Source organism: Solanum tuberosum, unplaced genomic scaffold, assembly GCF_000226075.1.
Source record: "Solanum tuberosum cultivar DM 1-3 516 R44 unplaced genomic scaffold, SolTub_3.0 scf00130, whole genome shotgun sequence".
NCBI lineage: Eukaryota > Viridiplantae > Streptophyta > Magnoliopsida > Solanales > Solanaceae > Solanum > Solanum tuberosum.
The window spans coordinates 945,971-960,514 of NW_006239060.1; the positions used below are offsets into that span (position 1 = coordinate 945,971).

Sequence of the window (14,544 nt, forward strand, 5' to 3'; positions counted from 1 at the left end):
ATTCAATGCTAGTAAATAGGCAGAGTTGCAGCAGGAGGAAAACATCGATTAGTCTCAAGTGATTAGTGAGGACAAGAAAGATAAATATGAGGAACAGAAGTTTGTTACTAATATATAAACGTGTCTACAAATTGTCTCAGTGAATTGTTATTAATATATAAATGTGTCATTCTTTTTAGAAAGGACTAAAAAGAAAATGTGTTACAATTGAAACAAAGAAAATAACTATTTTGCACCAAAGTGTCAGCTCTAGTAAAATTCATTCTTTCAAGAGGAATCATCTCAATTTGTTTGTTTTGCTTAGTGTTTGAATAGTTGAATCATATTTTCGTTGATCATACTTTTTAAATATTTAAAATTGTTACCTATTGTGATCATAAAACTTTTTATGTTATTTCTAAAATATGTAAAAAAAATAAAATTATGTCCAAATTCGAACCTTAGTTAGTTTGATCCTCGTGTGAGGGAGTATCCCAAAAACCTTAGGAGCATGAGAAAAGAACACAACAAACTAAAACATCTCTAATCATATAAGCTAATGGATCAAACCAAGGACTTGAATTCTTAAATAACATGTACTAATTGATAGATAAAAATATGTTTTCGAAATCAGTTACTTCAACAAAGCTCGACAGATGTATGTAAAATACTATATTTTCTTTATTGCATCTAATACAGAAGCGCCATTCCGATGCAAGCCAGTACATTAACATATTCCATTGCAATTATATTCCAAAACGCGAGGAAAAAACTACCATGAAATTTCTCTTTCAATTTCTGAATCCCGGTGTATTTTTCTATGGTAATACAACATGTCAGCCATATTTAACACACAAAAATCAAAACGCTGCCCATCCAGCTGCTGTGGCTTTAGTTTTACTTGATCCAGATCCAGTGGCAGAAGGAAGGCTTCTCTGTTAGATGCCAATAAGAATATTTGCTATTAAAAGACTTGCTCACTTCAACATGATATGTAGTCATCGAAACAGGTAAAATGAACATCACATGAAACATAGTAGAACAATATAAATCGAAACTGACATCCCACAGAAGTAGAACTATAGGTTTGGATTCTCAAGTTCCAATCAACATGTGAGACACATAATCTTTTGTTCTATGAATAGAGAAACCAGACTATGTTCAATAGGCGTCTTCCAACTTGATTGTAAAATCAACACATTGAAGTTACCTTTTAATTCTAACACTCTGATAGCAAAAGATTTGTCATCAATATTTGCAGAAGAATTATTTATTAGAGCAGGAGACAATAGTAAAACCAAGTGACCAAAAGATTCCAAAGGTTTTGTTAGGTATGTAGTTTTTTTTATCAAAGTCACTGTTAGCTATTACTTCTTCTCTGAAGGTACACTAACAAAGGGATTGGTATTTAAGGTTTAGCAATACGCAAAGAGCTAGCACCTTCATAGGGAGCATTGCGAAAGGGGATAAGAAAATACCTCAATTTGAGAGAGATCTGAAAGTGGATCAGTGGAATGCCTAGCATTTTCTTTTGACCCCTTGAAATCAATACTGGGAGTAGTAGACGTCTTTCGAGACATAACTGGATCATTTGGAGGGGGTGGAAGAGGAGACCTGATCTTATTACCACCTCCACTAGGTGGAGGCGCAAGGGCTGGCGTTTTTTTCACAGCTCCTGTTGTTCCAGCCGCCAATCCCACAGCCGAAAGCATGCCTGTCCCACTAGATGGTTTGTTCTTCACATTTATCCGGATTGTTTCACCTTCCTATACACCAAACTACCAAAAGTTATTCCCGAGAAAAATAGCAAAGATTGTTATCGAGGACAATCCAATGACGACAACAATTAATAAAAGAGTTACTTTTGAACAAAAATATCGACACAAACCATGACATGAATATATTGCTATGCCATATTGTAACAGAGCAGGCAACATTAAGTCCGAACAAGAAGATCAAGGAACTGGAGAAATGAAGGGCATAATAAGAAAACCAAATCAGGGAAACGAATCATCGGGCAGGAATCCACATAACATTATAGTTTTCCTTGCATACAAAAAAAGAAACAAACATCCAATCAGATGAACAAACAAGCCAGGTAATTTTATGTTCCCAAACACTAGCAAAAACAAAAGGTGTAGTCATTGTAAAAGAATCTCCAAAGCTCTAGAGATATTTGAAGCTACTAGATTTGCAAAATAGTATCCTTTCTTTTGACTGTTTGATAAGCATCTGCTTGAATTCAATCCTATATTAGCTCAATTCCTATCTAACTTGATCATTCTATCCAGCTCTCATTTTATAATATGGAAACATTCACAAAAAGCATCTAACAAATTACCCATCAAGATTAGCAGGAGGGCAGATATTCCTTGTTCATTATCAAATAACCAGACATTCACAAACTTAAGCCAAGGGTCTATCGGAAACACCCTCTCTATCTCTACTACGAGATCCCACTTGTGTGATTGATTACACAGGGTTGTTGTTGTTATTCACAAACTTCTTATGGGAGTAAAAAAATGTAGTTCTCTTAGGCTGATCTATCATTCGGGAGTATTCAGTAACAGATAGCAGTGCAAATGCATACGATTTAGGTTCATTTACTACTAAATTATCCTCTCCAAGCAACTGAAAAGCAAATTAAAAAAATCGGATACCTTCAATCGGTGATTAACAGCAGGATGAATATCAATGTGATTATCATCACCAGCTTCACCATCTCCAACTTCCTTCTCATGCTCTCTCTTGACATACTTCTCATGATCAGATAACGCCACATTGAAATCAAATGCTTCATTCCTTTCGTTAAACCCTAGTCCAATGAACGCATGTTTCCCTCTCCCATCCTCGATCTTCAACACGAAGTACCTCGACGAATCCAACACCGATTCCACCGAGCTCTCTCTCTGTCCCGGCGGCACAAAACAAGCCGCGAACAGCTCAGCAGAGTTTGGATCCTCGAGTCGGATCTCACAACGTTCCTTACAGGATACAACTCGGAGCCGACCCGTCCAGATCTTATCGGATTGTAGCCATTCACCACACTTGTAACCACCGCTCGTCGAACGCGGCGGGATTTTGAAAACAGATACCTCACGCACCACAAGGAGCGTGTGCTCAAACGATTCTTCGTCCTCCTCGAACGACATTGTCTTTGAAGATACGCTAACAATGGAAGATAAAAAAAAAAATCAGTCTTTCAGCTTTTTTGGAGTGAAGAAGAAAGGTGACATTGGTAGGCGAGACGTGTTGGACTCTGTTAATTTACTATTTTGTCCTCGTTGTATTTTTATTATTCCTTTTATGTCCTTAACTTTTTCCGGGTTTTTCTTTATAATGATGGAACCCTAATAACTGTTCAGTATCAATTGTTACTTCCTCCATAAAAAAATCCCGCCGGAAGCAGCTCAGGTACTCAAAAGATTCAATCTTTTTTGTTCAATTTCATGTGGGTGTTTTGTGTTTTTTCATTTTGAATGTTTCTATTTGTTACCTGGGAATTGATTGATTTCTGCAGTTTCTGTTTTGCTGTTTAATGCTGAGGTTTTTTCTGGTTTTCTGTTGTCAGGTGAAGCATTAGAGAAGATGTATCTCCAGTTTTACATCAATGAGAATGGTGACAAAGTTTACACCACTAAGGTATTATCTCTTCAGCAAATCATTTTTAACACGTGCATTGTTTTTTTAGGAAGTATGCAGTTTTTTCGTCTTACTCATGTATATAATAGGAACCCTAAACCATTTCCCTTCGGGGTGGCTCAGATAGTTTGGCTTGGGATCTCTATAATGGAGGTCTCAAGTTCAAGTACGAAACTCCGTGCCTGAGACAGCAGGGGTGTTTGGCTTTGTAGGGTCGAACTCGTCGTATGGGGTTTGCCTAGTGCGGTTTACCCATAGGAGCGGGGTTTACCCTGTGTGGTTTCCCTTGTCATACAAAAATAATATAGATAGGGAACCCTTTTTCTGTTTTGTATTCAACCTGAAAATGGGAGCTTAAGTGATTTCTGGACAAAAGGAAATCTCTTATCTACTTTAATTTTTTAATTATTTGTAGAAGACGATGGCACATTCATTAAGTTAATAGTATAACGGGTTTATCTGAGATGCAGTTATTGGTTTATACCCTATTTCTGTTTAATTATTAGGGATATGTGATATATCTGCATTTTTGCAATCGCCCTTAGTGTAACTAGCACTCTCTAACACACTTGTAGAGAAACCAAGATATTAGGAAGAATCACACACTTAAGAGAAACCGAGAGCTTTTGGTTTTAGAACCTCAATTGATGGTTAGGCACTTGGGCTAAGACTTAATGGGCACATTGGGGTACTCTTAGGTAACACTAACTTTTTAGACTTTCCACAACGAGAAGATTTATGTCAATTTTATTTTCCTGTAGTTTATAAGACTTTTGTCCTTAAAGTTGCTATGTCCTTAGCCATAACAGTGGGCTGTGTTAAGTAAGTTACATCATTCATAAGCTCAATCTTACTTTACTCATCGAGCGAAGTTACTAGGCAGCTTGCCAGTAATAATAGTACTTAATAGAGTTCTGCACTTGCCTGGGACAAGTATTTGAGTCTGAGTTCTGATGTCTACAAATAAGTAAAGCTAGAGATGTGATGCCCTTGAGTGGAACACTGCTTTCAGGTGTACATAATAGAACAAGTATCGCCTGAATGTCGCTATACTTAGTTCAACCTGAAAAGATGAAACATTGAGGCATTTATTATTCAAATGGGTATTCATTCTGAAAAGGTCTTCTTAGTAAGATGATCCTACAAAAATCTCATTTTTCTTTGTAGATTTTGATTTGGGCTGAATAGGGGTGACAAGGAAATTTGCTTGACAACATTTTCACTTGGAATGTTTTTTAATGATTTTTGTATGAAGAGTTACTGATATAGTTCAGTGTCTAACCCATAGTGTATATTTTCCTTTTGAAACTGCTTACCCGTAGCGCATATTGAGAGAATCGACTCTTGTATATTCATGAGTTTTATTGACAAGCTGGAAATTGTCATTAGTAATAAAAGATCCTGCACTCAACTTGACCGTTATTATGTTCTTTTCTTGACCTACTGTTGCTCCCCAAACCCCAAATAGTATCTTTGCTTTCTTGAGTTTTGCTTGTACTTCCTAAACATGCATTGAGGCCTGACTTCTTTAACTTTTTATAAATGTAGAAAGAGTCACCACTGGGTTTGGCCACACAATCTGCTCACCCAGGTAATCTAGTCCTCTTTATCTATTGTATCTATGCTGGCTTTAAGAGTACAAAAAGCAATGTGTTTCTGATACTATAACATACCCGTTTCTTGCTGTTATTGATCTTTCCTGGCGTCTGTTCTTTGCAGCCCGCTTTTCGCCAGATGATAAATTTTCAAGGCAAAGAGTGCTTCTGAAGAAGCGTTTTGGTTTGCTTCCTACCCAAAAACCAGCTCAAAAGTACTAGCCATTTTTGGTCTCCAGTATTGCTTTCCTACTCATAGTTATTTAGGCTTCTTTGTCTTGCGTTGATGTGAATCATTAAGTTATGTATTGTAACTCAGATTGCATGTCAGCCACATCTAGTGTTGATGTTTTTGTTGGTTTATTTGACTTGATGGCGGATGTATGTTGTGGAATTGTTTTCGTAAATCTTAAGAGGAGGCGAAAGGTGCTTCGAATTTGATATATACAGATGGTCATATGTTAAAAGAATGGAAAATACATTAGCAGAGTTATTGTAATGAGCTCTAATACACAAACAGAAATTATGGATAAAATGAACATACTAAAATATGGAGAGTTAAAGGTATCTTCAAGAAGTTAAAAGACATCACAGTGAAGGAAGACAATGAATAGTAGATGCAGAGGGAGGTGATTCTATTGATTTTCATTATAAATGAAGAAATAAGAATTCTAACTCCAACTCATTTGAGATTGAGTTGAACATGGATATTTTTCACCAATAATATAAAGGTTGGTTATTCTCACGTTACCTTGAATTGAACATGAATATTTTTCGGAAATATCCATTTGAATATTTTCACTATTTGTTTTCATTTTATCATGCAACAATCTAACCAATTCAATATAGTTGGTCATTCAAACACATTTAGTATACTTGAATCCGTTCATTTTAGTAATTATTTCTCCAACCCAATACAAAGCAACCATCACATTATGCCCAAGATTCGTCATTTTTATTACAGAAAAATAAGACATTTTTTTAAATAATTAATAAATCAGAAAAATAATTTTGGAGCTATAGTAAAATAATAACATAATATGATAATTGGCTTGACTTATTTAATTCACGCCTGATGAACTTTTGTGAATATTATTTCAAGTACGAATTCAAAAACGTTATTAACAGTAATGTTTTATATATGTTTACTAGCCTTTTGCCTTTTTATCATTGAATTCTATAAAATAAAGTAGAGCCTAAAACGTTTTATGAGATATGATTTTTGGATTCCAAAATTCTAACCAGAGCTCCTCGGGTTCCAATCCCAACACCCTCAAACAATTAGTCCCAAATAGTTGTATTACTCTCCATTTTTATTTGTCACTTATTCTTAAAATAGATTTTCATTTTTACTTGTCATTTTGACATATCAAGAAAAGATAATGTTTTCCATGTTATACCCTCAACATTAGATACTTATTTTTTCAAATCATTTTTCAAGACATCATTTAATAGGGGATAGTTTGATAAAATATCTATATCATTAATTATTTTCTTAATGGGTATGCTAGGTCAAACTGTGACAAAGAAAAGTGAACGGAGTGAGTAATTTGTACAAGTCTTGAACCCTAAAATGTCCAAGCTTAACATTGAAGGTTTAGTTGGTAAACTACAAATACAATAAGATTATAACTTCAACTCTAAAGGGTAGTTTGTAGTTGGCTGGTATGAAAATGAGTTAATGCAAGTGTTAAATTATGTATAAACAGTATCATGTTTAATAAATTGGGAAGGATTAAGGAGGTAAGTTATTCATGTTTAAAATTAATAAGATGTTATATTTGTAATTTAGAAACTTGTATAACTAATATATGTATAAGTCAAGTGAATTTTTGTATTGTTTTAGAGTATAGAATAAAAAATGGAATAAATACATGAATAACTAATAACTCATTTATTTATTAAAAACGATCCGCAAGTATATAAATGAATTAATCAGGTCCATTCCCCAAATCATTTATTAAGTTTATTTAAATTATACACCTATTTATATTAATATAAAGATATGGTAAAATATACACTTTGTTTATTATATTTTAAAAGAAATACAACGAACAGGTAAAAGTGAATTGAAGGACTAGAAACAAACATCATATATAAGTAGAATTAAAGAGCTGAATATCTTAATGCAGGTATATAGCATTGAAGATCGAACTTCGTAAATGAACGTAATTGTCATACTATGTCTTATGAGGTTTTGTTGATACGATATCTTTTGTTATAAATATAAAAAAGAAGACAAAATCACAGATCAAGAGACATAAATAAAAGAAAAAAGGATGTGAAGTCAATGTAGATGAAAAAATTGTCTAGACTATGTAATTACAAGCATTATAAATGAGATAAATGCAAATTCCTCATGATCTTATGCTAGTTAATTAAGGTAGCTTCCTTTCAATTATTTGTGTGCCAACCAGTAAAGTGAAGACGTTAAATTATTTAGTGTTTTTGTCTATATCGATCGTTACCTAACTTGTAAAATTAAATTCCTTCTTTGTATAGCTTAAGTTTCATTCGTCGAGAATAATTATGGACACACCATAAACATTATAACAAAAAAAACACATGTTTTTTTCAAAGGAAGGTTACTTACCAAATTGAACGTTCGGAATTAAAACTTTAAAATGAAGATCATCATTCTTTTTAAGATCTATCATATCAAATCATCGGGAACATAAAAGTATATTGAATTCATGAGAGCCGATAAAATTCTTTGTCTTGTGGGCAGTGGCGGAACTAGAATTTTTAATAAGGGGGTTCAATATATGAAGAACTAAAACACATGAACTAACCGAAAAAGGTTCAACATCAATTATATATAAATAAAAAAATAATTTTAATCATGTATAAATAGTAATATTTTTCACCGAAAGCCCCTGACAAAAGACTGGCTCTGCCCCTGCTTGTGGGTACTTATATTCTAATTAAAATCAATACTAAACGGCTCTCAACTTTTCTAGTTAACCATGTGACATCAGAAAAGAAACCCTCTAACCAAAACCCACATATAGTTGTATATGTTTATGTAATTTTAATTTAGCCCATCAATAAATTAGAAATTACATTCGGATATCCATATATTGAAACTCAAGAGGGAGCAATTGAAATCTTTTCATGAACTAACAATCAGTTGTTACTATGCCCTAGTTGACTTACATGCTAGTTAGTTAAATATGAAAAATAAAATAAATAAAAGATAAAAAGAATAGACAAATTTTTTATAGTAGTTCCAATCATCGATGTGGTGCCTCGTTCAATTCCCTTGGATTATAAGTATTTCCTTCATAGCTTTGAATAAATTTGATTATACAACTTGTGTTGATATCCCCCGATCTGAATAGATTCAAATTTCTTTTTATTGTATTAAATTATGAGATAAGGGTCAAAAACATATCTAAATTATCTCTTTTTTTTAGTTTCATACCTAAACTATTGAGAGTGTGAGTTTCATACCTAAAGTATCACTTATATGTCTGAGAAACACACTTCTCTCTTTTATTACACTATCATCATGGTGTGTGTAATACAATCTCTCTACTCATATATATATATATGAAAAGTATATGAAAAGTATTTTTTACTTGCCGTAAGACTTTTTTTAAAAATAATTTTTTTATTTTTGTTATATTCGGTACGTAAATAGAAAAAAATATTTTCCTATATACACATCTAACACAAAACAAGAAAAATGTAAAAAAAAAAAACCGGAAAAGGACCTAAAATATCCTCAAAGTATTGGAAATGGTACAAAAATGTCCTCCATCCACCTATTGGCTCCAAAATACCCTTGTCATCCACCTTTGGGTCCAAAATTGACCACTTATTTAACGGTTTTAAAATTTTACTATTTACATATATTTTTTAAATACGTGGCGCTCAACTATTGGTTATAATTTAATATATTAATATAATTTATAAACCCACCCATTACTAATTAAATCCGCTCCAAACCCGACCCACTTAATAAACCCGCCCCAAATCCACCTATTAAACAAAACCATGAATCCTTCCTTTCCAACGTTGTCTTCTTCTCAATCAATTTCTCATAGGTTTACAAGATTAAAAGGGAATAATTCTTTACTTAAAATTTATTTGTTTTCAAAATTAAAATTCGAATCTCTGTTATTTTTAATGTGTCGCAAAGTCACCTAGAATTCCCCTCTAAATTGAAGACATCATCATGATTTCACTATTCTAACTTTCTAAGTTCATGAATCTCATGATATTATTAAGGAAGAAGATAACTTTACTTGGGAAAGGAAGGGTTTTGGGTTTTGTTTAATAGGTGGATTTGGGGCGGGTTTATTAATTGGAGTGGGTTTAATTAGTAATGGGTGGGTAATTGGCGGGTTTATAAATTATATTAATATATTAAATTGTAACCAATAGTTGAGCGCCACGTATTTAAAAATATATATTTAAATAGTTAAAATTTAAAATCGTTAAATAAGTGGTCAATTTTGGATCCAAAGGTGGATGACAAGGGTATTTTGGAGCCAATAGGTGGATGAAGGGTAGTTTTGTACCATTTCCCATACTTCGAGGGTATTTTAGGCCCTTTTCCGAAAAAAAAATTAGGAGTGGAGGGTGATGTGGTGAGTAGAATTTTATTTTATGTTTTCAACAAAAAATAATATCAATTTTTTTTAGGAAAGAATGGGGGAGGAAGTGAGGTTTGAATTTTTTTAAAATATTTTATAGGAGAATTTTAAAAAATAAAAGGAAAGGGGGATTGTCGGGGGGGGGGGTAGGAGATGGTGGAGTGGGTGAGAAAAATATTTTAATTTTTTTAAAGAAAATAATGATTTTTATATAAAAATTTGGAATAGTAATACTTTAGTCTTTAACTAATATCAATAGTTTATTTAATTTTTGTCAAGGTGAAATATTTTATCCATGTGAAATGCCATGTGTCAAGATTTTTGCAAATAAAAGAGAGAGTGAATTACACACACTGAGGTGTGTTTCTCAAATTATTAAGTGATAATTTAGGTATGAAACTTACACTTCCAATATTTTAGGTACGAAGTTCAAAAAAGGAAATAGATTAGGTGTGTTTTTGACAGTTATCTCTTAAGCAATTTTTTTAAAGGTCCTAAAATAAACATAACGGAGTGTATGCAACTAAATTTTCGTTCCTAAAATACTACAAACATGAAAGGAAAATAGCAAGTTAACAATAGTATTTATATTTGAATTTGTGCGAAGGATACAATCTTTATGAAATTTTTAAGAAAAGAGATGTAATCCCTTGATTCTTCTCTTGACGATTGTTCTTGATTTGATGAAATACTTGTGGCTCAACACTTGGAGCAAAGACTTAAAGACTTGCAGATCACTACTGAAGAAAAAAGATTCTCTATGTATTTCTGTGTGCCCTACTGTCTTATAAAGACCCTATTATATAAGCGTGAATTAGAATTTTAGAGGTATTTTGATCAAGTAATTTAGAGGATCTTAGGCTTGAAGAATGTGAGTTGGACTCATCTTGTCAACTTAATGGACGGACTCAAATATAATTTAAATTTTATTTAAGTCATATAATGTTGACTTAAATATTAATCTAATTTTATTAACCAGTAATTTAACTTGATTGATATATCATAAATTTAAGATTTGATTTGAATTTATCGATAAAACTTCATTGTCTACCCGGAGAGTAGCATACTAATAAGAATTATAAAAATCCAAGGACCGCTACACATAATGATTGAAAGCTATTAAGATGATTTTTTTTGTCTACATATAAATAAACATCATAAATCAAAATGAGAAAATGCAAATGCTAAAGATCTAATGTGTAAGTGATTAATTTTTAATTAAATACGTGCCAACATGTAAAGTGAAGACACATCTCAATTATTTGTCTTCAAGTCAAGTCACTTAATAATTTCTAACAATTTCTTGTGTATTGTGTTTGTGTGTATAGCTCTACTTACATTTTCTTTGGGAATTAATGATTAAAGGACCCACCCAAATTCATGATTAGGATAAAAGGATTTCATATTGCTCTGACTAATTTTCAAAGTTAAATTAGATTATATTAATTTGATATTTTAAATTAAAAAATTTAGATATTCAAAAACTATACGAAAAATGCTATAAATTGTAATCTTTTCGCATATCAATATGATAAAGAAATACATCATAAAATATCAGTCAAAGTTCTTATCGTTTGACTCTAAAAAAGAAAATCATAACAACTAAAAATGAACGAAGGGAGTACCAAATTACGGCTCATTAAACTTGCTCATTTATTTTTTGTTCTACTTTATTTTTATTTATCTATATTTATTATTTTAAAAATATATTTTTATTTTCAATATATTAAGATTCTTTAAATTTTTTGTATTAATTACTTTTTTCTTAAATTAATTTTGAGGACTTAATATTAAACGCCAATTAATATAAATATTATTATAAAATATTTATTTCAATTATTATTTCTTAAAACGCGTACAAAATTTAAAATAAGCAAATAAAAATATATATACAAATGAAATGACATCAGAAAAATCCACATATGTAATTATCAATCTGAACTGATGGTACTATATATTACTAGAAGATATGCTCTGTCAGCCAATTAAAGAATATATCCTATATGGTTACAAAGAGCTTTCTAAATACATACTTCTTCCTAGAGGCGAATCAGGATTAGGAGTTTAAAGTTTTATATTTTGAGACAAAAGAGATAAATATTGTAATATATATTTTTTTTAAAGAGAAAAAAAGAAATTATTATTGATAGTGGGTTCAATAACTCATAATACGAGTGTGAAAAACATTTTCACCGCCCTTTTTACCACTAAGCTGTCAATCAATTTTGTTAGGGTGTTTACAAGTTAATATACATATATATTTATTTAATTTTCTAATACACATACAAGGTCTACGGAAAAGCTAGTGGGTTCGTCCGAACTCATGAACCCCACCTAGCTCTGTCTCTGCTTCTTCCATATCGATTAATGTAAATATGTTTAACTTATGAGCTTGAAATTTAAGAACAAAATAATTTTATTAAAAATAAAAAAAATTATTTTAAATTATTATTAAATGTAATAAGATATCGATTTAGAGAATTTGGAGTGTGATTTAGAAGTATTTTTTTAATATAGCTTTCCATAAAAAGTATTTTTGAGAAAAACAGTTTGTGTTTGTCTAATTCAATTGAAAAGTGTTTTTCATAAGCAAATTGTGTTTGATTAATCTTTTTTTAAAAAGTGTTTCTGAAAGTCAAATTGTGAAAAAAGAAAAATATCAATAACTTTTAATATTAAAATTATTTTATAGAGAGAAACTATTTTAAATAACTATTTTATTTTTATTAAATTAAAATTTACATATTCAAATGTTCCATCAATATTATATACCTTTTTAGGGAGGGCTAAAATCTCTAATTGTTATTTTTTTCTTTTATCATAATCTTACAAAAATATTTGTTGTTATCATTTCTTTTCTAATTCTACAAAATAATAAGTAAAATAATATCTAAAATATAAAATAATAATAATAATATATAAACGTAAAATAAAATATAAAATAATAATAATATATAAACGTAAATAAAATATAAAATTTATTATATCTAATTTCTCGGTTCGATTTGGTTATTTTTACGATTTATTTTAGTAAAACCAAAACCAAACCAACTATCGATTTTTTTAAAATTAGTTTGGTTCGGATTGCAGTTCGATTTAATTTTTTTTACCATAATCATGAACAACTCTAGATTTGAGAATTGATAAATTGAATCCTTTATTTATTTATTTTGTTCTACTCATGAATATACTGTCAATAAGTTTTATATTTTATTTTATGAAAATACTCTGAAGAAAGTTTTAATTTTATTAATATTTAGTGACATCCTCCCAAGGGGTTGCTACAATGGCCATGCCAAACTTTGAATAGAGGACAGATATTACTAGTTTCGAATAGTTAAAATAGCAAATATTATTAATTTCGAATAGTTAAAAGGTATTTTGCGACCCTTTTTTCCTTTTCCCCTTTGACCAAATAGTGACACTACCATAAAGCCTCATGAAATTGGAGGTTTCTATCTCTCATTTTCCGTTCTTTATATTTGTATGCTACTAATATAAAAATGACAAGACTTCGATTCTTAGCTAGAGTTAGCTATGTTGGGTTGTTGAAGTCTAGAACAACTACAATTAGTTGGTTTAGTGGGCAATAGAGTAATTGCTTAGTTTTTCTTTATAGTAGAGTTGCTACAGAAAGGGAGAAGAGATTAAAAGTTTAATTCTTAGGTTACAAGAGTTTGTAATTTGAAGATGTGCTTTGTTTTGAGTGAAATATAATGGAGTTCGGATTGAAATCCTGTGAGACGGCTCGTGGTTTTCTCCTCCCTTCAGCAAAGAGATTTCCATGTAAAAAATTTTGTGTGTGTCTTACCATGAGCTATTTACTTTCTGTATTTATTTTTTGTCAAGGAACCTAATCTAGTAACTATTAATGGACGCATACATTCTATCAAGTTAGTTGGTAGTTGTGTGCCTTTTTGATGGGATAAAACAAATGAAAAAGGCTATGCACCCAAGAATTCTCCTATTCTCTTTAAAACTGCATGGAAGAATCTTAAAACAGTACTAAAGTTTCTTTATGATTAAAAAGTGTAGCCAACATTTTTTGTGATACAACATTGGATTTCTTAAAGGAAAAAAGCAGCTTCAACAGCTCTGCTTTTGGCATTTTTGTCAAAAAGTATACATTAGCCAATTGTCTTGCTAAATATCATCAACTAATAATGTGATTGATTAGAATTTAAGGGTATGTGTGTGGCACCCAGGAAAATATATTCTAGAAAATATTTGATCGTCAATTTCATTTAAAAATATATATTTTTAATGAAAAACAAGTTTAATTAGTGACATAGACTCATCGAGTAGTTTTCCAATTTGTTTATATAAATTCTTTTTACATCAAGGAATAACTCTTAAGCTACTAGAATATACCATAAAATTAAATTAGATATACAACTGAGAGTAGAAGTTTGGACGAGGCTGAGACAAAAGTTGATTCTTTTTTTTTTTAAAATAAAAATAATTTGGGGTAGGAGAAGAAAAAATGATGGAGGGGATTCCAAGGTCATAAATCAGATCCTCACCACCAACAAAAGAAGAAACTTGAAAGTTTATATAACCGACCAACTGAGTTATTAAGATTCTCCCGAACAGCAGTTGATTCTATTTTAGCAAGATAGAATGTTTAATGATTAATTAGCACAAGATCAAAGTGATTAAAGATGGAAAATAACTTCTAATTGTGTAGTCAACTTCAAAAGCGAATCTTGGGATAAAGAATGATAACG

General features: G+C 31.1%; 2 protein-coding genes across 3 annotated transcripts; one reads left to right on the forward strand and one right to left on the reverse strand.

Moving 5' to 3' along the window:
* Window positions 1-617: 617 nt before the first annotated feature.
* Window positions 618-3,202, reverse strand: LOC102595452 (uncharacterized protein At1g03900-like). Its single transcript, XM_006351602.2, has 3 exons — window positions 2,640-3,202; window positions 1,458-1,745; window positions 618-914 (listed from the first exon to the last, which is right to left on the reverse strand). The coding sequence occupies exons 1-3, from the start codon at window positions 3,129-3,131 to the stop codon at window positions 840-842; spliced, it is 855 nt and encodes a 284-aa protein (XP_006351664.1). The 5' UTR covers window positions 3,132-3,202; the 3' UTR covers window positions 618-839.
* A 90-nt stretch (window positions 3,203-3,292) lies between these two features.
* On the forward strand, window positions 3,293-5,661 carry LOC102595894 (H/ACA ribonucleoprotein complex subunit 3-like protein). Of its 2 annotated transcripts, none has more exons than XM_006351603.2 (4): window positions 3,293-3,393; window positions 3,551-3,621; window positions 5,170-5,212; window positions 5,341-5,661. In XM_006351603.2, the coding sequence occupies exons 2-4, from the start codon at window positions 3,568-3,570 to the stop codon at window positions 5,436-5,438; spliced, it is 195 nt and encodes a 64-aa protein (XP_006351665.1). In that variant the 5' UTR covers window positions 3,293-3,393; window positions 3,551-3,567; the 3' UTR covers window positions 5,439-5,661. The 2 variants fall into 2 exon arrangements, with proteins under 2 accessions (XP_006351665.1, XP_015166070.1); XM_015310584.1 differs by having other exon boundaries at window positions 3,343-3,430.
* The last annotated feature ends 8,883 nt before the right edge of the window (window positions 5,662-14,544 follow it).

Coding starts and splice junctions, on each gene's coding strand:
- LOC102595894 (XM_006351603.2), top strand. CDS start 3,568: ATGTATCTCCAGTTTTACATCAATGAGAATGGTGACAAAGTTTACACC. Junction 3,622..5,169: donor ACAAAGTTTACACCACTAAG/GTATTATCTCTT, acceptor TTATAAATGTAG/AAAGAGTCACCACTGGGTTT. Junction 5,213..5,340: donor CACACAATCTGCTCACCCAG/GTAATCTAGTCC, acceptor TGTTCTTTGCAG/CCCGCTTTTCGCCAGATGAT.
- LOC102595452 (XM_006351602.2), bottom strand. CDS start 3,131: ATGTCGTTCGAGGAGGACGAAGAATCGTTTGAGCACACGCTCCTTGTG. Junction 1,746..2,639: donor CTGTTAATCACCGATTGAAG/GTATCCGATTTT, acceptor TTTGGTGTATAG/GAAGGTGAAACAATCCGGAT. Junction 915..1,457: donor CAGATCTCTCTCAAATTGAG/GTATTTTCTTAT, acceptor GGCATCTAACAG/AGAAGCCTTCCTTCTGCCAC.